At 37.9% G+C, this 26342-nt stretch overlaps 1 protein-coding gene across 1 annotated transcript; it reads right to left on the bottom strand.

Moving 5' to 3' along the window:
- Positions 1 to 26111, bottom strand: LOC107677828 (Golgi apparatus protein 1-like). The gene is made up of 26 exons (XM_016472864.1): positions 25795 to 26111; positions 19056 to 19085; positions 17239 to 17325; positions 16922 to 17137; positions 15507 to 15710; positions 15359 to 15430; positions 14526 to 14712; positions 14229 to 14440; positions 13218 to 13341; positions 12858 to 12957; positions 11205 to 11358; positions 10018 to 10155; positions 7758 to 7844; positions 7544 to 7606; positions 7315 to 7428; positions 7143 to 7231; positions 5284 to 5401; positions 5073 to 5165; positions 4856 to 4993; positions 4620 to 4743; positions 3431 to 3573; positions 3251 to 3352; positions 3066 to 3173; positions 2858 to 2978; positions 2676 to 2782; positions 1 to 168 (listed from the first exon to the last, which is right to left on the bottom strand). Exons 1-26 carry the CDS (start codon positions 26092 to 26094, stop codon positions 1 to 3), a joined length of 3399 nt encoding a protein of 1132 aa, XP_016328350.1. The 5' UTR covers positions 26095 to 26111.
- Positions 26112 to 26342: the final 231 nt, after the last annotated feature.

Below are 26342 nucleotides of genomic sequence, written 5' to 3'. Positions count from 1 at the left end.
TTACCTGTCCTTCAACTCCTGCGTCACGCGTTTGGTGATGCGGCCGCACAGCAGACCCATGAGGAAGAGCAGGACCACGCACATCGCCAACATGCTCAGGATGTAGGACTTGGCAGGAGATGTGAAAACCTGCCCGGCCAGGTCCGAGAAACCTTCCGCTGGCGCCACCTATTGCCAACAGAGAAACAGTATGAACTTGTGCTCATGAAAACGTCATCACCAGCAACTTGCATTCAGTGTTCCTTGCGTATACTTTAAATCTAGCTAAAGGCAGGGTGGGAGATTTGGTTCAAAAACGTTTTTTTTTTTTTGTTATGCTGGTTGAAAGTCTCTTCACATCCCAAAAGCATCCAATCATTTCCCTCGGTCTAAAGGTCTTTGCACACCGAGTCCGAAATTCTTGCACGTTAAAAAATAAATATGACCTCACGTTGTGTCAATCACATTTACACTAGGGCTGGGACAATAAATCGATGCATCGCGATTCGTGGATTGATTATGAGATTTTCGGAATGCATCGTGATTCTCGCTGGAATCGATTCTGAGCTTAGTTTTTAACAGCAGATGGCGCTCTAGGTTAGTTTTTAGCCGCACACTCAGATGCTCACGAAGAAGAGCGCTTGCGCGTTCAGCTGAGTAATGTAAGTGGTTAAATGTACTTGCACATTGGCTTTTATGCTTTATGATGTGAGATTAACGTAAACACAGCCCACTGTGAACATCCTTGTAATTCGCTTCAACCTTTTTGAACTTTATGAATGATTATTTTAGGTTCAAGTGGTGCGTGTGTAAGGAACTGGAAGCAAGCAGAATATGGATATTTCTAAAGCACGCAGTGCCATCTGCTGTTAAAAACTAAGCTCAGAATCGATTCAAGAGAGAATCACGATGCATTCCGAAAATCTCAGAATCGATCCACAAATCGCGATGCATCGATTTATTGTCCCAGCCCTTGTTTACACACTGCCTCTGAAACTTTCATCCGTTATAAAAAAATTTGGATCATGTTCGATTTTCTGCGTTTTTCGCACTCTTAGCAAGCATTTTGATAGGAAAGGAGGATGAATACAAAAAAAAAAGAAAAAAAAAGCATACGAAAATTTCGGACCTTAAGGCTACGATAAGCTGCCCTACCTGCTGGTCAATGTATTAGCATATCTCCACACACCCTGTTTGTGCAGACATGATACACTATCAGTGTGTTCATTAAGCTATTGCAGACCTAGGTTTTGGAGGAGGCGTGGCTTTGGAGAGGGATTTGCAGGGAGGGTGGGATCTTATGCTTTTTAAAGAAAACTCGAAAAGCGCAATTTTGTTTAAATGGTTCATAACCATTCTTCAATGTAAAATTCTCCAGAATTATCTATGTAAATTGTATGCATGTGATGTAAACTGGGCCTCATTCATAAAAATTAAAATGCAAATGATTGGAATTTACTAACTTAAACTTAGAAACATTTAACTCTCAAATATGAGGTTTACGAAGCATTTGTGAACCTGCAGAGGAGTTGGAAAATTGTTTTTCATTTTATGAGCAAATTACTCCATATTTATTTCATGAATGAGCCTCATTGTTTAAAAAACGGTTCTTGCGCAATTTGAATGCATTGAATTAATGCAAGGTGTGGGTAATTTGTTTGTAAAAACATGCTTAAATAAATTGTCATGCATTTTTTGTAAGATTTGTGTAAATTGCTCGTACAACCATCCTTACGTAAACTTTTTTTACGTTTTTTATTTAAAAAAAAAACGAATTTTTTAAAATAAATTGTTTGTTTAAACCATTCTTATGCAAATTCTCATGCTAAATCAAATGCAGAAACTTCTGTAAGATTTGGGCAAATTCTTCAGAAAACAATTATTCCAAATTTACTTTTTAAATATTTATATTTATATTTAAATATTTAATGAGGCTCAATGTTCGTAATAATTTTCCGCAAATTGTTCCAAATTGAATTGAGTGCAACAACTTATATTTGCGTTATCACAATATTTACTTAATTTGTTAGTAAAATCACGCTTATGTAATTGTCACTTGGGATTATATGCAACAATTTTCATATGATTAGTGTAAATTGTTTGTACATGCATCCGTACATAAACAAACTGAATGAGAATGTACAAAACATTTTCAAAATAAACTGTTTGTGAAACCATACTGTGCAAATTCTCATAATAAATGAAATGCAGAAACCTCTGTAAGATTTGTACAAAATCATACATTAATTGAATTTAATGTGACAATTTACGTACACAAGTTTTTGCATGCAAAAAGATCGGAAGACTGTTCTCTGAGGTAAATGCTATCACAATTTTCATAATAATGGTTACATGATTAATTTACACAGAACATATAACTTAATCTAACATTTTCAAGCCGTGTTGGCAAGTCTGCTAAAAGTGTTTTTAAATAAGTTTATTGAAACAAATTTATTAAGATCTGAAATACATGATTGTTCCTTAGAATTTAGCCAAAACAAGGCATCTTAGAAAGCAGCATAATGTCGCTGTTTACTTGTTAGAACAGCATGTGTGTAGTCAGCACACCTACAATACCAAATTTGGAATCATCGCTCTAGCGTTATGGAACACAACTGATGTTTTGGAACAACAACAAGGAAGAAAATACTGTTGAGCTTCTGAATGGAGGCCGATGGGATTGGATGAACGTTTACCTTAGCGGCGTAACTCCACATGTCAATGCGGTCCTGTAATCTCTTCTTACACTCCGGCTGGAGTCTCACACGCTTATCTTGGAGAGCCTCCATCAGACACGACATCTCTGCACAAACACAGAGTGCAGTAATTAATATCTAGTCTACCAAAATGGCATAAAATCATTTCCAGAATTACTTACGTCTTCCTCGCCCCGGTGGGATCGCAGCACACTGATGCTTGATGTCCAGGGCGCATGCTGTGTGCAGAACTGGATCCACAAAGATGTCCGCCTTGCTCTCCTTCAGTATGTTGAGAACCTCCTACAGCGGGAACAGCCAGTCAGAAGAGTTGTGAGAAATTGAACCATGCAACTACCCAGCGGCAAATCGACGTCAGAGCGCTCTTACCTTTTTACAGCCTTCATGGCTGATCTTCAGCAGGTTGATTTTCAAACACTCCTCAACTTGACCCGTCTGCTCCTGCGCCGCTACTTCCTCCGCACAGAGCCGCAGGATCTGGGACAAACAGCCATTATTGGACATTTGAGACCAAAACATCTTGATGTACGACATACTAAGACAGTGAATGTTACCTCATCACTGCACTGGAGCTGCAGCTGCGGGTCGAGCCTGTAGTCCAGCGCGGACTCCTGCAGAATGACAGTGATCTGGCCCTCGCAGTCTGGAGAGAGACGCTGGAGACACAAACACACGCTCTTATATGGAGTAAAGGTGCAGGTTTATGTGCATTCACAGTGCTAAAGGTTACGAACCTGGTCTGCGTATTTGAGTTTGAGGCAGGAGATGACCTGCCCCTCCAGCTCGTTGTCGTCTTTGGCATTGTTCAGAACGTTCAGGCAGAACTTTGGGATGTCGGCTTTGCAAGCCTTCCTCAGCACAGGGTTCAGACGGTAGTCTAGAATGGAGGAAAGAGCATCAAACTTTAGTGATGGAACCAGGTTTTTTGACTTTACACGAATAGGGCACTTGTATCTCATTACTTTTTATAGCAATAATGGCACAAAAATATAAATTGTTAAATCAAATGATTTCAACTCTTTCTAAAGTATGGTGGGAAGACATTACAATTTCATTACATTTTCTAAATGTTTACATTCACACCTGTTATTGATGTTCTTGTAAGTGCTAATATTTCCCTTTCATTTATTGGAAATACAAGTTTATTAATCGCTACAAACCAACATTTAGTCTCAAACTGGTTAGCTCCTGCTGAGAGAAAGCATAATTTAGGCAAAACCTATAACCCTGTTACCCATTTTAGCAAAACTTAATTTTACATCTTGAAAATTATTTCAGCCATATTGATTTAATAGTTATTAGCAGAAAAAACTGTTGCTGGAAAATATTTATTACTAGGTTTTTAAACAGTATCAAGACATCTTCTATTTTTTGTAACGGAGTTGAAAAACATTCGTCATTTAAATTAACAACAAACCAGCATTTAATCTCAAACTAGTTTGGCCCTGCTGAGAGAACATGTAATTTAGGCAAAATGTACAATCCTGTCACTTGCAACTCTGTTACTCATTTCAGCAAAAATATTTTTTTAAATGTTGGATTATTTCACTTATATTTATTTAATGGATGTTAGTAGAAAAAACTGTTACTGGAAAATGTTTATTACTCGGTTTTTAAACAGTATCAAGACGACATCTATTTTTTGTAACAGAGTTGAAAAAACAAACCAGCCTTTCTTCTCAAACTAGTTTGGCCCTGCTGAGAGAACATGTAATTTAGGCAAAATTTACAATCCTGTCACTCGGTTACTCATTTCAGCAAAATTATTTTTTTAAATGTTGGATTATTTCACTTATATTTATTTAATGGATGTTAGTAGAAAATTTTTTGGTGTTCCGACTCTAATTGTGAAGATAAATATGTGAGTGATTAAAGAAAACCCGAGTATGTATGCGTGTCTATGTTAGGATGCGTAGGTCGTACCTGTGTTCTGGGTGATCTGTCTCTTGGTAATCATTTGTTTGCATTTCGGATCCATTAGTTCGCTGTTCTTGTTTTGTTTGAGACACTGTAAGAGGTTCTTTGCATCTGTGTCACTGCAGAAACGCTGTATAATGAAGAAAAAAAAAGTTCTTCAATGCTTTGTAGATTAATCAAACAATTTCAAGCCATCATTAAATTCTGGGGTCTTTTCAGATGTAATTGACGAGGTTTCACACCCTGATCATCTGCTTGCAGACTCTCATGAGCTGGAAGTCGAGTTCTGGGTCCATCATTTCAGTCTCCTGCAGTTTGAAGACTTTCTGATGGCAGTGCTGGGTCAGCCGCTTCTTGTTTTCCTTCAGACACTCGATCACCTGAACAAGCACAAACACACAGATGAGCAGATCCTCACAGTCAAACGGAGGATTAGAGAGCCAGCTCATCTGAATTTACCTGAGCGTTTCCAAACACCACGTTCTGACAGTGCTGCTTGATGTCCTGCCGACAGCTCTCGTACAGATCCGGCTCCAGACGAATGTCCTCAGACTGCACGACACACACCGACACATCTCAACTTCACAGGATATAAGACATAGCATAGCGCAGTACACTACAAATGATTAGACTCATTTAAATACATTTTAGATGGATTTGATGTACTGACCATCTCCAGCTCTTCCACTCTGAGCTGTTTACGACACTTCATTGAAACTCGCTGCTCTCTGCCTTCCTGTAAAGTGTCGTTCCTTACTGTGGTACTCAGACAGATCACCACATCCACCCTAAGAGCAAACAGACCATCAAAACCTTCCCATCATACTCTACATTACCTCTAGAGGAGCTTTCGTAAATGTAGCCAATCTCACATAATTTTTTTTCTTGGCTGGTTTAGGCCTGTCATAGATAAATAAATGACACTAAAACAGCCAGTAGGTGGCGACAAGTCCATGTCTTAATGAGTGATTCATTGAATCATTCATTCAAACGACTCATTCAAAATGGCCAATTCATTTAGAAACAAAGCAAACGACTGTCTTAAAGGGTTAGTTCACCCAAAAATGAAAATTAGCCCGTGAATTACTCACCCTCGAGGCATCCTAGGTGTATATGACTTTCTTCTTTCAGACGAATCCAGTCTGAGTTATATTAAAAATGGTCTTTGATCTTCCAAGCTGTTTAATGGCAGTCAGCGGGTGTTGCATGCATCAGTCCAAAAGAAGTGAAATAAAGTGAATCCATCCATAATAAAAAAGTGCCTCACAAGGCTCCGGGGGGTGAACAAAGGCATCCTGTAGCAAATTGATGTATTTTTGAAAGAAAAATAACCATATTTAAAACGCAATAATTACTTTAATGTAGCTTGCGCTCACTGTTGTACACTGGAAGCAGCTCCGGGAGCATGACGTATGAGTTCGGCTTTGCGCATGCCCCGCTCAGAAGTGACGAACGCGGAAACGCAGCGGAGAGATCAAAACAAAACAACGGTCACTAATTAGAAGTACAAAAGAGGTTTTGTAAAGAAGAATGTCGGAGGATTTCAATATAAGCCAAGAGGAGACTGGTTTTCCTTTGCTAAAGTAAGGAAACTTTGCTTCCTTTGCTCCTGTAAACAAACGCTGGTTTTCACGAGACTCACCGGCGCATGCGCAACGCCAAATTCTTATGTCATTCGCCCGGAGCTGCTTCCGTGTACAACTGTTGGCGCAAGCTAGATTAAAGTGATTATTACGTTTTAAATATGGTTATTTTTCTTACAAAAATGCATCGATTTGCTACAGGATGCCTTTGTTCACCCCCTGGAGCCATGTGAGGCACTTTTTATTATGGATGGATGCGCTTTATTTCACTTCTTTTGGACTGATGAACTGCAACACCCGCTGAGTGCCATTAAACAGCTTTTTTTAACAACTTTTTTCAACAATTTTTAATATAACTCCGACTGGATTCGTTTGAAAGAAGAAAGTCATATACACTTAGGATGCCTCGAGGGTGAGTAATTTATGGGATAATTTTCATTTTTGGGTGAACTATCCCTTTAATGAATGGATGAATCGTTGACTCAAATGATTTCATTTAGGAATTAAACACCACAGTGTTGCTCCAAGACCCACAAACGTTCTGCTCTGGCTTTGATTGAAACTATTTTAGTCAGCGAAAAAACCCCCCAAAAAAAACCACCAAGACAATTTTGTTTCTAAATATGAGATCGTGCTCATGTGCTGATAATAGGGAAAACCACACTCTATTGCTTAACTACATCATATCTTATAAATACAAAAACCAAAACTGGAATTATATGGGCATTGTAACTGCATTCATCATGCAGTGAATGCTTTTGGACTTTCAAGACATGTTTTTGGTTGTTGTTTTTTTTGCATATACGCAGACATACTCAGATAATGTCGTTAAAACAACATTTGCAATATTATTCTTGAGGATAAATAGCGCTCAACCCTAACGATAATGTAAAATGTATGAAACCAGTTATGAAACATTTGCTTTGCGTGACAGCCACGCGCTCACTTCTTTTTGATGTTGGGGCACAGTTTGAGCACGTCCTCCTTGCACGCCATCTTGAACTTGTACGAGAAGCGAAAGTCCTTCATCTGGATCTGAGGATGAGGAGGAGAAACGGACGGTTGAGACACAACAGTAGTAACAGTAGAAAGAGCGAGTGTGTATTCATCAGACGTACCAGCTGGAAGTGTGTGACTCCAACAGCGCATTTCTCGTTCATTTCCTTCTGGTTCTTATTGGCAACGAGGCACTCCATCAGGTCCCCTGTGTCTATCTGATTATCGGCCACCTCCTGCGAAACAAACACAGGCAAATAGAGAGGACAAATGAAAAAAACAAAAGAAAACAAGCTACTTCGTGTATTTATTATATAGCTTTAAGTTATGAAAAAATGATTTGCAACTTACGTGACAGTAGGACTGGATCACAGGCTCACAGGCTCTAATCAACAGGGCCTCGATCTGAATGTCCTGGAAAACCAGACGCACCAAAATCAGTCCAAACCCACCCCAGACGCCTCACGTCCAGCAGAGAACAATAGCACCCAAACATAGACACCGAGGCTTTTTAATTTCAGATGCAAACTGCTGTAAAAATCACAAAAGCATTTTTTTTTTGTACCTCAGACTCCAATTCTGTGAGGTTTCCCACCACATCCCTGCAGTTAGAGACCAGATCATCTAAATGATACTGTAAGCACTCCAGTTCCTGACAGACAAACACACACAAACATTGAGCAATGCATCACTGGGAATTTCTTTGCAAATTCAAACATTTCATATGAAACATTTGTTGTTGTCCCAAGACTTTTTGTGAAGCATCACAGGCACAAATCTCATGTTTTCGAAATCATTATCTAACATAAAATTAACTACGGCCATTTCAGAAGCTGACCTTCTTAATTGTGTCCAACAATTAAATAAAAAAAATAATAAAAAAAAAAACTTAGCAAACTTTTAATATTAAAAACTTACATTTAAAACACAAACAATTAAAACAAAAACCTTTAAAATAATTTGCATTATTAAATATTACTGTGGTAATAATTAGCCACGTCACCCATGTTGTGCTCAATCCTGTTACCTTACCACATTTCTTAAATTTAAAAGAATGTACATTTCTTAAAATTGTGACCCACAGGAAGTAACGTCACTGGATTCTTCCTGAACCAGGGCAAAAAGACAAATTTTGTAGAAAATCTTGTTCAAATATTGTAGTGTTGACAGCATTCACCAATCTCAACCATTCAATCCTGTTACTGGAGTTATTTTAACAAAAAAATAATCTCTAATATTTTTTCTTTAATTTATGGAAATGCACGTTCGATAAGTACTACAGTCTCTGCTGAGTGACAGCTTAATTTAGGATATGAAGCGTTACTCGCAACCCTGTTACCCATTCCGGTGTAGTTTTTTTGTTTGTTCTTATGAAAATTGATTATTACATGTGTGTCCAAATGTATATTTAAAGGGTTAGTTCACCCAATGGAAATGCACGTTCGATAAGTACTACAGTCTCTGCTGAGTGACAGCTTAATTTAGGATATGAAGCGTTACTCGCAACCCTGTTACCCATTCCGGTGTAGTTTTTTTGTTTGTTATTATTACATATGTGTCCAAATGTATATTTAAAGGGTTAGTTCACCCAAAAATGAAAATTCTGTCATTAATTACTCACCCTCGTGTCGTTCTAAACCCGTAAGACCTTCGTTCATCTTCGGAACACAATTTAAGATATTTTTGATGAAGTCTGAGGGCTCTCTGACCCTCCCATAGACAGCAAGGTAACTACCACGTTCAAGGTCCAGAAAAGTACCAAGATGATCGACAAAGTAGTCCGTGTGACATCAGTGGTTCAACTGTAAAGTTACGAAGCTACGAAAATACTTTTTACATGACAGTACCATGACGCAAGCGTGTGGCTGGCGGTGCTGACCCATCTTGGTACTTTTCTGGACCTTGAACGTGGTAGTTACCTTGCTGTCTATGGGAGGCTCAGAGAGCCCTCAGATTTCATCAAAAATATCTTAAATTGTGTTCCGAAGATGAACGAAGGTCTTACGGGTTTCGAACAACCTGAGTGTGAGTAATTAATGACAGAATTTTAATTTTTGGGTGAACTAACCCTTTAAGTTTGATGCTTATTAAATGTTATTTGCTAGAAAATTACAAAGAAAAGAAAAGAAAAGAAAACAAACAAGTTTTTAAAGTTTATTTAGACATCCTAAAGGTTAGTAACAGGGTTGCAAACATGGTAAACCTCAAAATGAACAGAAAACAAAACTGTCCATTTGTAAGAAAGAAAAAAACTAAATTGTATACCGTACATGGAAGGTGACAGACAGTGTTATTTTACTATCAGTGAGATTATTAGTTTTTATTATTTAGAAATATAACTAACTTTATTTTTATTCTTATTTTTGTATAATTTATATGAATTTGACAATTTTATAATTTAATTAATTTTAGTTTTTCGCCATTTATATTTATTTTTTAATGTCTATACAATTATTTTTTTATTTCAGTTTTAGTTTAGTACACAAAGTTGGACTAAATAAAAATGAGAAATTAGCTGAAATAAAATTAGTTTTTTATACTCATATTTAATATTTTTTCAGTTCAAGTTTATTTTATTACATGTTTTTAACGGTTTCAGTTTTAGTTTACTATAGTAACCCTTAGGGCGGCCATATATAAAAAAAAAAAAACACAATTAAGTCATATTTAAACAAGTCCTACATTTTAGTAACAAGGTTGCAAAGTTCGTAAACCTCATAAAATGAACAAAAAACAAAAGCACAGATCATTTTAAAGAAAAATTTTTAATTGCATGTAACCAATGGAAAGTGACGGTTATAATTAGTGTGATCTCATAGACTGACCTGTCCAGCTTCAGTCTTCTCACTGCACCACTTCCCGAGGTCTGTCATGCATCGCTGCTGCAGCTCCGGATCCAGTTTCACATCCAGAGCCCTCTGGTGGAGGATCCTCTGCACCTCTGTCTTACAGTCCCGAGATAACTGCAGATCGACTCAGATGCATTAGCACATACGCGCACGCGCACACACACACACACACACACACACACACACACACACACACCTAAAGCAAACAAACAGACCCACAACCAATCAATCAGACACGCACACACAGTTCTGGATCCTTCTACAAACAGCGATCTGTGTGCACGTGTTTGACGGGTGTCATGAAATTTGATACCATTACCATAAACGTTACGCAAGTATCGTCTATTTTTAGATTAGTCTGTAAAAAAACTCCCAAGACCCACATCATCCGAGTTCATTTCCTGTCAATCATTACTCATTTAAAGCCCGCAGCATGAATTAATGTGATTTCAGTCTCGGCAAAGGAAGGTGATTTTGATTCGTCCCTGCTAATTTGCTGAGAACATGCATTTGTAGCTTGATCACATTTACTCTTAGCGTGAACGTCACCAGACCTGTCAGGAACATAACTGAGTCATATTTCACAGCAAAACCCAAAGAAGATATATAACTAAAATATATATATATGCTTTGCTTGAATTCCATTTTGAGACCATTAAGATTTTCTGCACCGTGACATCAATTTATGCCGTTTATAATAAAAAATGTAAGACAAATAAGTACAAATAAATACTAGTTAACTAGTACTAAACACTTGTAAATAAAACTAAAAAGTATATAATTTGACGTGAATTATTTATTTAATATAGATTATTTTATTACTGAATTAAGGTAATGATAATTGAGGGCGGTTGCTTATTTTACATGAAAATAATGTAACAATGCATAAAATGTTAATAGTAAAAACTGTTTGCGTGCTAAATAACTGATTTCTCCTTTTGTTTCTGAGGTGAAATGCAGCTTAATCGTGTTTTTGACAGGTTTGTGAGATTCCCCTCTTTAAGGAACCAGAAGATACTTACATTCAAACTCACTTCAGAAGTTTCTGATGAACCCTACAGTTACATTTAGGAAGCCTCAGATAAGCTATAGTTTCTCAATGTCCTATTTTCTGATAACTCACAAAGTGTAACATGAGGGTGTTCAGTGAGTGTCAGTCGTACCCGTCGTCCCTGCATCTCGGTGCGGTAAGTGTGCCGGTACAGACAGGAGAAAACGGCTCCGGGAGGCATGAACTCGCTGGTCTCGTTCCAGCCGTGAGTGTGACAGATGCGGGCCGCATCGTTCTGACACTTTTTGTACAGGATAGGGTCCAGTCTGTAACCAGAAGCACAGGGAAATATTTGAACATGACCTCACATTTAGCCCAACAGACACATGAACAGGAACTTTCAAAGCTGTTTGCTGACAGGGTCTCGGTTAAAGAGAATCAGAGAAACAAATCTCAGGTTTTTAAGATCATGATCTAACACAAAATGAACCTTGCTGTGACAGTACTTTCGACCTGCTCAACAAAACAAAAACAAAAAACTAAACTAAACAAACAAACAAAAAATCTAATAACTAAAAAAAGACATTAAAAAAAACGAAAACTAAGCAAATAAAAAAACAAACAAAAAAACAAGTAAAAAAAAAAAACTAATGATAAACAAAAAAAAAAAAAAACAACAAAACAAATCTAATAACTAATTAATAATTAAAAAACAAAAATAAAAAACAAACAAAAACTAAGCAAAAAAAAGTAACAAAAGACCTAATGATAAATAAACAAAAAAATAAACAAAAACAACAACAGAAACAAATAACACAAAAATAAAATACACCTTTAACCCATTTAATCCCACCGGTCACAATAGTGATCATGAAAAAGGTTTCCATTAATAAAGCTCTAAAAACATTACTAGCTGATGTTTTAGTGCACTTCCTGCAAATATGGAAAAAATAAAGAGTGAAGTAAATATCTGCAGTTTCAGGAGTCTAGTGGAAATCGTCACGTGACCAGAGCAGTTTAATTCCTGTTTGCATCTTGAGAAGATGGCTGCATCCAAGCTCCAAAACAAAAGCTAGTAAAGCATGTTAACATCAGGTTTGTGGTGCACATTGTCTTTGAGGTGTCTAATATTAATATGAGTTCACATATCTTCAGTTATGCTGAGTGTCGTCGAACGAGTGAACATCTTGATGCTCACAATAGCGATGGAGGGATAACAGTGAACTTAGGTAACGTTATACGATATAAATACAACTGCAGTTGTTAGCGAAAATTGCACTAAAATAATTGCATTCAATTAAAAGTTCAACTGTTACAAATAAGCTACAATATTAATGTTGTAATACTTTAAAAACGTTACATTTTTTGTCTCTTATCTCAGTATTCCTGTCAGTGTTATATAAGGATTTTTTATGCATAATAGTAACCCTATAATGTGATCAAACAGTTTAAAATAGCTGGGCTGAAATATATAACTATTTTTATGACTGCAGAAATACGTTAATTCAGTACACGCATTATCCCACCGGTTACAATTGTGACCGACCATAAAACGCAATTTTTCACACACTTTTCCAAAGAAAAAATAAAAAAAATAATTATTGATTATTTCAAAGGGTTACTAACGACACATCATTTGGATATTTTCATGTCTGGGAAAACTTTGGGATTAAACGGGTTAATCCTTAAGGGGGGGGGGGGGGGGGGGCAAATAAGGAAGAACCTGAAGTGTGTCATTCAAAAGATTTATAAACAGGATTGTCAAAATTAAAAGTGTGGAATGAAACCTAAAGGCAGAAAAACTCTTGTGAGTTTCGTGACTCACTTCCAGTCTCTGGAGATGAAGTACTGCAGCTCCAGCAATCTGTGTTCACAGTCACACACACACACACACACACACACACACACACACACGCACACAATATGAACAAAACGGACAGAAACAAGGTCAAATGTAAAGATCAATCAACAGCATACTGGAAAGTTTATGGCAGCACGGGTTTGTTCAGAGCGATTATTGCAGTGTCACATGCAGTGCCTTAAGCAACAGAAAAGGCTTCGCTACGAAACGCAAATGCAAAACGTCTCTAATATTAATTAGGCAACTATTTGTTCCATTTGTTGTTTACTGGCAGAAAGGTTTTCTAGCTGGCGCTCTGGCCCAAATATCTAAACAGGAGCACTCACATGGGGTCTCCGTTTCGGATGTGCTTGCAGGCGGTCTGGATGACGGACTCGCAGGCCTCGTTCAGAGCACGATCAATGCGATAGTCGGCCCCGGGGTCTGTTTCCTGTATCAGTGTCTGGAGCTGATGGGACACACACAGTTATGAAAGCCATAAATCACAGCCACTGCATTATTTAACATGAATGAATATCTCACGACTTTATTCACGATTTAAATCAATTCATCACAGGAAGTACTGAAACACAGTGAATGCATACGACTATGTATTATTATTACTAATTACCTTGATATTTTTCAGCCTCTTGGTGATATTTATTAACTTCATATTTATGCATTTCTTTTTTTTTAATCAGGATAATCAATATTTTGACTAAACATCTATCTATCTAAACAAAAACTAAAATCTAAACAAAACAAAAAAAAACACAAAAAAACAAAAATAAAATAGTAATAAAAACAAAAATCGCAAACGCAAAAAAAAAAAAACTAAGACAAACACAAAAATCAGATACAAGTATCTATCTCTATATCAAAACAAAAACAAAAAACTAAAATTAGTGTAGAAAAGCAAAAAAATAACTAAAACAAAACTAAAATACAAACATACAAAAAAAACAAAAGATACAAATATCTATCTTTCTAACAAAAACAAAGAAAATAACAAAAAAATACAAAACAAAGGAAAAACTAAAAACTAACATACAGAAAAACAATAAATACAGCAATATCCATCTGTTTATTTATGTTTATCAAAAAAAACAAACAAACATGAAAATAAAAAAATAAGTGAACTGTAATTTGACCAAGGCATTAGTATACTTTGTTTTGACACAACGGGGAAAATAGAGTTTCTGTTAATCAGCCAAATGGACACAGTATTCCCAAAAATATCTTTCTCCAAAATAATGCCAGATATCATTTTTTGCTAATACTAAATGTATCTGAGATATTCAAGATATCGACCGGACCAACCAGCATTTGAGTGCACCAAAGTGCATTTCCACTCACAGCTTTCTGGCAGTGGCCTTCCAAGATGCCCTTGTCCCGCGACACCCTCATGAGGCAGTGCAGGGTTCGACCCTTGTGGTGCAGGCCGGAGCAGTGCGTGTCAATCTCCCCTCTGCAATGCAGCACGATCTCGGGACTGAGCGAGTAATCTTCCATCAGCATGCGCCTGTAGTCCAGCATCTCTCCCTGACACTCGCCGCTCACGGTTTGACCTGCGACAGAACGAGCGCAAACATGAGGAAACCGGATCTATAGGGGGCAGAACCTGGGTCCGTCCGCATCGCATCAAAGCCTCACCTCGGTGCACGGTTGCCTCCAGACACAGCAGCAGGTACGAGAGCTTGGCCTCTCTGGCTCGAGGCATGGCCGTGTCCATGTTGCAGCGGTATTTACGCAGGTCCGGTTTGCAGGCTTTAGCCAGCGAGTAGCTGACCTTGTAGTCCTGAGCGATCAGCTTCTGACGAGTGGAAAGAGCGTCCTTGCACTGCAGAAAACACAGATACGCAAGTTCAAACGGAAAAATGTGTAATAATAAATAAATGTGTTTTAAGCAATTTTTCATTTTAACTGCTAGGTAAATAAACAGATGAGAAGAAATTATGGATAAAAAAAAAAGGCCACGAGTCAGACTTGAACCCATATTTTTCACACGAGCGCCACATCTCAACACACGTGTGCAACCATTTTAAAATGAAAACGCAAATATAGTAGAGCTGTCACAATATTAGATTTTCTCTACGTGATTATTGTGGCAATTATCTAGAGAACTTAAAAAAATACAATAATGCTATCAGTCAAATCAATCTTTCACCGCTCATTTTTCTTTTTCTATTTTTAGTAAAATGAGTCAATAATTGGCCAATAATCTATGAGAATGAGAATTACATCGTCCGGGGGGGGGGTATACTTTTATATACAGTGTAATTGTCCAATGATATAACTGCAAGAGAAAGTATTGGAATATATATTTTCCTCCCATCTCATATTTATTCCATTTAGGGGTTCCGGGCTAATGTCTAACAGCCATCGTCTATCGGCCCACCCCTATTATCTAGTATGCTCATTTTCTGTACACCATCACTATAAACAGTTCTCAGTAATTGCTTCTGCAAAACAAAAACCAAATGTACCTTGTCCGACATGCTCTCCTCAAACTTGTGGTTGAACAGACATTTGTAGACCTTTCCTTCTCCTGCTGGAGTCTGAGACAAACGAACAGAGCAGACCATCAGCACACAGAAGTGCACAGTGAGCGTGTATTAGAGGATTAAGGCGTACGTTTTCGCAGAAGTGCTCGCGGTCTTCCCGACAGGCGAAGTAGAGATGGCGGTCGAGGTGGAAGTCGTCGGAGGAGAGCTCTGCCACGCGCATGATTGACTTCTTACAGTCCTCTTTGATGGTGTACTGACCCGGCTGCTCCTCGGCTTCAGACACCAGGCCTTTCTCCAGACACGCGATCACCTCGCCCTGCGAGTGGATGTCCTGTAGAGAATGGGCATGCGTGCTTAGGACAGACAACAGTATTTCATGGCAGTTTAACAAGCTGTCCTGGTCTCCAGAACTGTAGTTTAAATCTCAGACCAGCTGATTGAAAACTGAACCGGCTAAAGTGAAGAACTAGCCAACTGCCTCTGAATCAGTTGACAGCTCCCATTACAACAAAGCATTGGACCTAAAAAGCCTTTGTCTGTCATGCTAATCAGAGCTACAAGAACTTGGATCTTCATTCCATCTAATTTACTTAATGGGAAAATTCAGCCATTTACTCACCCTCAAAAAAAGTATTTCGTTCATCGTTCATGCTTGATGTGCGAGAACAAACCTCGTTGGTTTTTGTGTGCTTCAAACAAGCAAGTTTGATCTTCTGTTGACCGTATTTGAAGTGCTTTACGTATGTGCGCTGACCAACGTTTAAATGTGAATAAAAGCCTATGGATTACTTTTAAGATGTCTTTAAGAACATTTTGAAGTGTTAAAGCTTCGGACTTGAGTGACAAATCTCTCAGGTTTCATTAAAAATATCTTCATTGTGCTTTAAAGATGAATGAAAGTCTTATGGGTTTGGGATATTTGAATAAGTTGTATCAATTTTGGCAATTTTCTTCTGTGGGTGAAGTATCCTTGCATTATAACGCTGCCCGATATTAACATGCTTATTGTCACATTATGGCCAATAAATACTATTTTGTCAAAAACAAAAACAACAAAAATCAGTCATTTTAAATTCTACAAATTAGGCATCACAGCACTGTAATGCACAGTATGAGAAATTGATATTCATTTTGATTCACTTAATATTACATTTAAGAGTGTTATTAAACATATATTTGAGTGAGTGTTAAATGACAAAGGTAATCTAAACGTTAAAATAAGTTAAATGAGCATGCATAATTAAATATCCAATATCAACCGATGAAAAAAAACTGTTTCAAGAACAACTTCAAACAGAGTTGCAAAGATGAATAAAATAAAGAGTTCTAAAAAGCACGTATTTGTTGCTTTAGTGTTCGGCTACAGTCCTGTATTTGACACTAATGTAGCAGAAACTTGCAGAGCTGCTAAAAATACTGGCACTGTTATCAGAAAGCATCAAAAAGTAAACAGTGGTTTAAAAAAAAAAAAAAGTGTTACATCCTTTTTCAAAGACTGGTCATACTCCTGCTTTCAGTTACCCACAATGCACCTGGGCTTACCTTCTCTCCAGTGTTGACGCTTCCACAGTGCAGTTTGTTGATGTCGTCCTTGCACTTGTCCATGAAGCCGCAGATCAGCCGGTAATCGCTGAAGACGATGCTGGTCATCTTGGTGATGTACTGGTTACACTGGTACTCGGAGATGTTGGTGCGGTGATCTACTAAACACGACACCAGGTAACCTTTCCCACGTTCCTCAGCGGCACACTCCTTAATCTGGAGACAAACCAGGTTTAAACGATTTCGGTTTACAGTGACTTTGTGGTACAGTTTGAGATAAAAGTTGGTTTTCCTTCGCCACCTCTATGCATACTGACCCCACTGATGGTGGTCTTGCACACCTCAACGGCGACAGACTCAAACTTCGGATCAGTCGTCAGATTGAGCTTGTAGTTCCACAGCAGCTAAGAATAAAACAGGACGATTTATTTGCATAACTTAATGTTACAGTACTGAATGAATAATGATGTTTACTAGGGATGTAACGATATCATCAATATCGTGATAGCAAAACTGTCTCGATATCATCGTGGTCACTTGACGATATGAAACTATAGCTCTTCTGGGCAAAAAGTGTAGTTTTTAAAATATATGTAAACTTCTTATGCTAACATAAAAGGTCTTTAAAGTTGTGTTTTGGGCCATTATGCTTTGGCGCGGTGTCTGTCAAAACAACTAAAACCTAAAACACAATATGGCTTAGGGGCCGTTTACACGACAATGTTTTCATCCAAAAACTGGAAACTTTTTAAGCGTTTTGCCTGTTCGTTTACACGACAATGGCGTTTTGGGGACTGAAGACGCATATTTTTGTGCAAGTTTTAGAAAACGGCACCGTTGTCGTTTCCGTGTAAACACCCAAAACAGGAATCTTTGAAAACGGTGACGTCATGCGCGTGCGTAGTACGTGTTAGGTATGTAGACATGTGCAGTACGTGTCGATTTTAAAGGTAAGCGCGAACAAACATACACAACAATAGCGGAGTACATGGTACTGTTGTTGCTGCTCAAGAGTTTGCTAACGCTTCTACAGCCAAGTGTGGATTTGCTTCACCAATATTACAACCAACAGCGGAGACGCATCATAAACATCATATAATCGTCACTTCCCTACAGGTACTGTTTACTAACAAGGTGACAGCGCCAACTACTGGCCTGGCATATGTAATACAGCGTTTTTCGCCGTTTTCGTGGCTGTAAACGCGAATAGTTTTGAAAACGTTGTCGTGTATATGTGAAACTTTTTTAAAATGCAAGAGAAAAACTTTTCAGTTTTTGACAACAACGTAGCCTTAATCCCTTCATCAAGTCAGTTTCAAAGCGAAGCGCACACATTGATGAGGCGATCAGCTCGTGATACGGTGTTTTCCGCGCCGCAGAACGGCTTTGTTCACAACGTATAAACGCAGTGAACTCGTTTATTGCAGTGCTGTGAGTTTAGTGCGCGCTTGGGAACGCAACGCCACCAGTTAGGCTTTATTTTCGTGACAGCATTTCACTAGATTTGTAGTGAGACGCGTTTTTGTAAGCCTGTTTTCACTGAATCAGAGTTTTCCTTCAAAATAAAAGATAGAAAGAATTTTATATAAGATAGAAGAATTTAACTTTAAAATGTACAAAATTTAATTTTTTTCCCAATTCTTTATTGGTCTTTTTTTTTATATTGCAATAAATATTGTATCGTGGACGTTATATCGTGATATTATTGTATCGTGAGATTTTGATATCGTTACATCCCTAATGTTTATGTTTCTGATACTCAATATTTTATTATTTTTAATTATATTAATTTAAAAATTAACACAACCAATTTAGATATTAGCCTAACTGAAAAAAAGAAAAGAAATGCAAAATTAAACAAAATATTAAAATACTTCACATTATTTGAAAGTGAGAATGTTTATATTTGTTGCATTAAAACAAAAACAAAATTTTTTAAATAAAAACAAACAAATCCAAACAAACAAACTAAAAAAACTAAACAAATCAAACAAAACAAAAAGAATAGTTAACCTCACTTTTGGTTTGAAATATCAACAAAAACTCCAGCTAGTTTGTTTGGGTTTAACCATCAACCTTCATTCAGATCAACATTCAGGACCAAAAATAACAGGAATAGTGTGTAAACACTTACATGATTGCAGTCTGAAGCGATCTCTGTCTCCTAAAGAGAGATTAAGAATAGAAAATATAAATTATAAGTGTTCACACAGACAAAAGTAATAGGCATGTGCAAAACGACATGAATTTCAAGACTAGCCCTGTGTAATTACACTGGTTTTGGGTTCACCCCAATATTTAAGGAACATTTCAAACATTTTATTGTGCTTAAAAACAAGTAGAATAAGTGCAACAATATAACTGAACGCAGTGCCTCAAAGAGCATTTTTAAAGTCTTTAACTTGACGACACTTGTTGTGGGATGCTTAAAACATTGTGACACTTCAGCAACCAAAAATGTCTGAATATGTATGGCTGTAGTACTGGTGCTTTAAAAGAGAATAAAAAAGACAAAACAGCCAAGAAAAGAGAGTGTTACCACACAAACAAAGCTATGCTTAAAAATATCAAAACAAAACAAGACCACAGGATTCGCAGTTGTTGGACAACAAGTCAAATATTGTGACCCATCCCTAATAAACAATGCATAAAATAGTAACAGTTGCTAATGTTTGTAGATGTGCGTTATATTTACTTTTAGGCTTCTGAAATGTATTTGCATTAATTTGTGACCCCAGGCAGATGCAAACAGAAATCAGCTTCCTGCTACACATCCTGTGTGTGGACTGTTAATATTTAACAAGAGTTTTAGATGATTATCTGATAATTAACATTCTGACAAAAATTAAACATTTGAGTATGAAAATGCATTATTAAAACAACCTAATTAAACTTCAGGCTCTTTTTAACTTCAGTTTAGGCAGATTGAACAGAACGAGGTGAAAGAAATAAGTACATCCAAACTTTTCTTTTTTTTTTTAGCCTTTTAGTATCAGCAAATTTCACAATCTGGTGGATTTACATTATTTAATGCTGGGAGGATGTTTGTTCACATTCTCCTGGAGAATCAAATGTGTGCTGAGTAAACACTGTGAGTCTCAAATGACAAAGCACACCGTTTAAAGCTACCATACCAAAACACACTGGTAATTTGCATGTCAATTAAACACACAGCGTTCATACTCACTTTATGATACTCTCTTCCCTGTGCAATTCTTCGGAAGGAACCGAAAGGTTAAAACGTACAGCAATGTTTGGCATGACAAGAAGAAAAAGTATTCTGCAAAAATCCTGTGACTGATGATTGAGCATTTAGGTTTGACAAATGTGTGACATTGCCTGCAAAATGAAAGCTATTTGACAAATATGAGCACACAGTAACATGAAGAATTAGAGAGAAGGCCAGCATCTGTAGAAACTGAGAGAGTATGTCTTCAATATTGCCTTTGGCAGCTTTAATCAAAAATAGAGGCCTTTTAATTATATTTTATTCCTCCGCTAATAAAATACTCTTTGTGATGTGAAAACTTCAGCAGTCAAGAGCAATCAACATAACAGTAGGGTCTCCCTAACTGTGCTGACTTGATACTGATCTTTATTTGAACAGCTGAGAACAAGCCCAGACAGAAAGCATCCTCGGCATAGCACAGGACAGCTGTTAACGGCCCGCTGTAAATATCAAGCGTGTAATACTTGATTCTCATGGAGCTGAAGGCCTTGATAAGTGTCACAGTGTTACTAAAAAAAGCATCCAAACCCAATCAAACACAGCAACCTGTTTTGACCTCGGCCTGTCCTGAGAGCGTCTTCTTAGCCTTTGATAGTTGTAACAGGATTTATTAACTCTAAAAGGATTTAAAGCTACAGCTTCTCTGTGCAATTATGCTGCATCTGTCTATAATATATAATGCAAGTGAAAAGGATAAAATTATAACCCTGTATGTTTGCGAAGCAATATTAGAACACTGCTTAGAGACCAGAAAAATCACTGCTTATTTGGACCGTCGCCTCAACATATAAAAGGCCTGGCGACAAGATCTTTTCTCCAGCTGTGTCAGGATTTTATTTTAGAAAACAGCATTTTTAAAAAGCCACCAGGGCCTTTTGCCTCCAGCAGATTATAAATTATGGAGGTAAACAAACTGTCTCCATTCAGTCTTTATTTATGAGAAACAATGAGGAACATTGTACAGCTAAATAATTGACCTTAAAGTAAGGACTCGCACTGACAGTGATTCTCCATGGGAAGACAAAGTCTAAAGTTCAGTCTGAGAAAAACACGGAAAACTCTGAAGGATATATTCACATGATCATTAAGCAATAAAATGTTACAAACTGAAAAACAACCTGAACTAGATCAAGTGATTACCCCAACAAACCTGTAACAGCGATGACAAAATAACCTATAACAGCCAGTGGCGGCTCGTCAGGGGAGGCACAGCTTCCCCATAATTTTGAGGTGAAAATGGGAGGACGATTTAATGTTAATAAAATTCACAATTCATTTCAGTTCATGTCTCAGAATGTGTATTTTTTGTTTGTAATTTCACAGTTTTAATACCATAACGTGAAAGCGCCGCTTTTCTATCGCGAATGTGCCGAATCTGCTGATGTAATTACAGCCGCTAGGTGATAGAGAAGGGGAGGGGGAGGCCGAGCGAGCGCTGAGCTCTCGTGCCTCCGTTGGTAAAAAAAATTAGCCAATCAGCATCGAGTGTTCACTTTCAGCGCTGAGGAGTGTTGAGAAAAGAAACCTGGCAAGGGAGGCTAGCCTCCTTCTGGTATCAACCAATCATCACAGAGACGTAAATTACCTGATAATAGTTTGAACGTCTGCCGCTGCGCTGATAATGTACCAAGTACTTATGATGAGTAGCGATATTGAATATTTGATTGCCAACAGATTTACCAAGCTGTCATTCAAACAGTATACATACAAATTTAGGGAAAACAGCCTAAGCTGGATATAGGCTACAGCAGTCGGCTTAATTAAATGGCGCAACAGGCAGCTCTCTTTTAACACAGATTTTTAAGAAGGGATGGATGTTTGCTTCAAGTGATACGCCAGGGTAAGTGAAGTTATATTATCTTGCTGTATGTATGTCATTTTCTTTACGTTTTCTGACTAAAAGCAACCAAAAAGCCATTTTAAAGTGGTTAAGCAAATAATATAATAATAATAATCGGCAGGGATCCTAGACCAATACAATTAGTGTGCCTCCTCTATTTTAAAACCCACGAACCGCCACTGATAACAGCTGAGAAACAAGCTGCAATGGTAATGAACAGCCAGAGGAAAAAACCTGTCACAGTGATGAACAGCCAGAGAATTGACCTGTAATATGATGAACAGCTGAGAAATAACATGTAATATGATGAACAGCCAAAAGAAATAACATGCAATGGTGATGAACAGCTGATAAATAACATGTAATGGTGATGAACAGTCAAAGAATTAGCCTGTCATGTGATGAACAGCCGAGATATAACATGTAATATGATGAACAGCTGAGAAATAACATGCAATGGTGATGAACAGCTGAGAAATAACCTGTAATGTGATGAACAGCTGAGAAATAACATGTAATGGTGATGAACAGCCAAATAATTAGCCTGTAATGTGATGAACAGCTGAGAAATAACATGTAATATGATGAACAGCCAGATAAATAACATGTAATGGTGATGAACAGCTGAGAAATAACATGCAATGGTGATGAACAGCTGAGAAATAACATGCAATGGTGATGAACAGCTGAGAAATAACATGTAATGGTGATGAACAGCTGAGAAATAACATGTAATGGTGATGAACAACTAAGAAATAACATTTTATGGTAGTGAACGGTCAGAGAAATAACCTGTAACATGATGAACAGCTGAGAATCTAATGCACTGAACAGCCAGAGAAATAACCTTCATCTGTTACAAACAGAAAAACAACCTGAACTAGACCAAAGTGATGACCCAAAAAAAACCTGAATGCGATGACAAAACCTATAACAGCTGAGAAACAAGCTGTAATGGTAGTGAATAGTCAGCGAATTAACCTGTAATGTGATGAACAGCTGAGAAACAACACTTAATGGTAGAGAACAGCCAGAGAAATAGCAGGTAACTGTGATTAACTGCTGAGAAATATCTAATGTGAACAGCCAGATGAATTAGCTGTAATGTTATGAACAGAGAAATAGCCTGTAACAGTGATGAACAGCCAGAGAAATAACCTGTAACAGTGATGAACAGCTGAGAAATAACATTTAATGGTAGTGAACAGCCAGAGAAATAACCTGCAATGTGATGAACAGCTGAGAAATATAATGCGATGAACAGCCAGATGAAATAACCTTTATCTGTGATGAACTGACAGAGAAATAATTTGTAATAGTTATGACCAGGCTGGGAAGAACATCTAGTAAAATAACCTGCAATGTGATGAAGTGCTGAGAAATAGCTAACAAATATCCTATCCATTGATTTACCCCTGCAATGTGATGAACAGCCAGAGAAAATGACCCACCATAAACAGGCCCTGCCTGCCAGGCCTGAACAGTCCAATACAACAGATCACAGAACCAACGCCAAACCCATAATCAGCACAAGTAAAGGAAAACCCAGTTCTGCTAGTTAAGAACCATTCAACAAAAGTAAAAGCGTTGTTTGTGTAATCAGTAACTAAGAGCTAATTACCTGACTCGCATTACACATCTATCAGACCTGACACTGACAATAAATGGGACACTTTAGAAGTATTATTACACAAGGACCTCAATGATCATATTGCTTCCGTATCTGTGATCATGCCACTATTCAAACGATGTGCACCACCACCAAACAATGGCTAACCCTTGCCAAACTAATAGCAGTACTCACATATCATGAACCCTCCTCTACAAATGAACACTGCACAACCAGTCAGTCAAGTCGAACAACAGCAGAAATTCAGTATACAAGCCATACGTGTTCATACCAAGGATGATAACTACAATGAAACCGACTATAGTATAAAGTTTTAATAATCGTTCTAACTATACCACAACTCCAACAACATTGAATAATGATAACCCCGGAATCACTTTCAGAAATTATTTTTATATTTTATAGTTATTTTTGAGGTGAATGTGACTAAAACCAAATAAAAACACAAATATTTGCAAATACTCTAAAGAATATATAAAAAAAGTGTGCATTTTACAGATATACCTATACATGAGAATTATAATTCTGCTTAAGAATGATATGAAAATGAGCTTTCTCGGAAGTGCACGATGCAACATTATATCAGCCAATTAATCTGCCGATTGTTGATTGAATGTTAACGACTGATTGAATGCTCATTTATTCAAACTCTTGCATGTTTGGAACAGGTTTTTCTCTGTTGAACACAAAAGAAGATATTTTGAAGGATGTTGGCAACCAAAGAGTTGACGGTAGCCATTGACTTCCATAGTAAGGTAAAAATACTATGTACATCAATGGCTACCGTCAACTGTTTGGTTGCCAACATCCTTCAAAATATCTTCTTTTGTGTTCAACAGAGAAAAGAAACTTACACGTTTGGAACAACATGAGGATGAGTAAATGCCAGGATTTTAATTGTTGGGTGATCTTTTCCCTTCCCTTGTGTCACCAGAGAGAAGTCAGACATTTTAACTGAAAGATTGAGTTATTAAATTTATTAAATATTACGAGATCAAATTAAAATAAACAAATATTTGTATATACATATATACAAAGTGCAAACGTTTACAATACACAGATTTTAATTTCCAAAACAGAAAATCATGCATATTTTATTTATAATGCCGACTTTAACAGAAGCCACTGTGCTCACCTTATTTGCTAGCATTAACGTTACATGCGCTGCGTCCGAAAGCTCTAAAATGCTGCCTTCGGAGGCATCAAGGCATGTCCGAATCCTAATTCTGCTTCACTTCCGGTCTCCGGAGGTACCTTCTGATCGAATTTTGAAGGCAGCATAGATGTATCCTTCACTGCCTTTGATATCCCACAATCCTGTGCGTTCCTTCCATTCCGTGACAGTTGGGATAAAAAATAAATAAAGATGGCGTCTGAAAGTTGCGTTTTTTGGTGGTCAGTTTGTGTGTAAATGTATATTTCTGACTAACTTTCTGCACTTTTGATGTTATTTCCATTGAGAAATCAGTATTATATTATATATTACATCATGTTATCATCAAAACTCGTTCTGTTTTGTTGTAGATCATTAAACCGCTACGCTGCCTCAGAGTCAGAAGCCTGTCCGAAATCAGTTTCATGAGGTGTCTTCGTGCAACAACGCTGCCTGCAATCATTGACTGATAAGGCAGCAAGTCAGTATTTTACCACCCTGCTGCTACTAGTATCGGTGACGGCATTTTTCATAATATCATAACATCATAACATCATAATATCATAACATCATAATATCGTAACATCATAACATCATAACATCATATCAGGTCGCGCACGCAAATAGTGCCGGTGACGTCACAGAGGGGCTGACTCGGACCGAATATTTGGGCGTAACTTACTGGTGAGCTCTAAGTAGGCAGCACACAAGGGATTGAAACACGGCCATTAACAGGAAGCACAATATTAATCGTGATAACCGGATCTTGAACCCCTGTACGTGACATTCAGAGGCCTTTCTTGTCAATCTGCGTCTGGTTTTTAATAAATATGAGCAAATATCTTCTCACGTCACCCGTGCTTGTACCTTATGAATGTATATGTCCTGTAAGTTATGAATGTTAGCACACTAACGTAACGTTATGTAGACTGATGATCAGTCAGTGTTGCTCTGTACGCGGTTTAATCGCCCCGCGCTCACAGACTATGTGTTAAATACAGACTCGGCCGTGTTTTCTTACGTCTTTTCGGTCCTGCAGGCACTCGAGCACGGCCAGGTTGTTGTTCCAGGAGTGTTTGGGGCAGATCCGGCTCACGTCCTCCCGACAGGCCGCCTCCTCCGCGAGCTTCCAACCGCCGCTGCGCCGCGCCGCGGAGGCCCCGTCCAGCGCCGCCGCTTTCCCCTCTCCCGCCGCGTTTCTGCCTCTTTCGGGATTCTCCGCGGCGTTTTCAGTGTCCGATTTGCCTTCTAGAGCGTTAGACATCCAGCCGGAGATGAATATCAACAGCAGCAGTCGCTGCACACGTCTACACGCCGCCATCTTCGCGAAGAGAACGTTCGAATCCTACTACGGCCAGGAGGACGCTCATGAATATTAATGATAACGCGGTGACGTCGCGTCGCTTGCTGAAAGTCCGAGCGGGTTGTGTTATTAATATTCATGAGATAAATCCCCAACCGTAGTAGGATTCGTTAGGTCTCGGTTGAAGTGCGGAATTTAGGGTTCACGAACTAAACATGGGCCACGTAGACTAAAGATACTTGGTTTATTAGATAAAAGGAAGATAA

Source organism: Sinocyclocheilus anshuiensis, unplaced genomic scaffold, assembly GCF_001515605.1.
Source record: "Sinocyclocheilus anshuiensis isolate Anshui unplaced genomic scaffold, SAMN03320099.WGS_v1.1 scaffold1310, whole genome shotgun sequence".
In the NCBI taxonomy this organism is placed as follows: domain Eukaryota; kingdom Metazoa; phylum Chordata; class Actinopteri; order Cypriniformes; family Cyprinidae; genus Sinocyclocheilus; species Sinocyclocheilus anshuiensis.
The sequence above is the reverse complement of the archived record's forward strand: the minus strand, read 5'-3'. Positions and strand labels throughout refer to the sequence as shown.

Bases quoted from the DNA above. Each gene is read 5' to 3' on its own strand.
- LOC107677828 (XM_016472864.1), bottom strand. From the start codon at position 26,094: ATGGCGGCGTGTAGACGTGTGCAGCGACTGCTGCTGTTGATATTCATC. The intron at 10,156-11,204 runs GTACGACTGACA...GTCGATCTGCAG, and splicing joins CCGAGATGCAGGGACGACGG to TTATCTCGGGACTGTAAGAC. The intron at 7,232-7,314 runs GTACGTCTGATG...CCTCATCCTCAG, and splicing joins GAGTCACACACTTCCAGCTG to ATCCAGATGAAGGACTTTCG.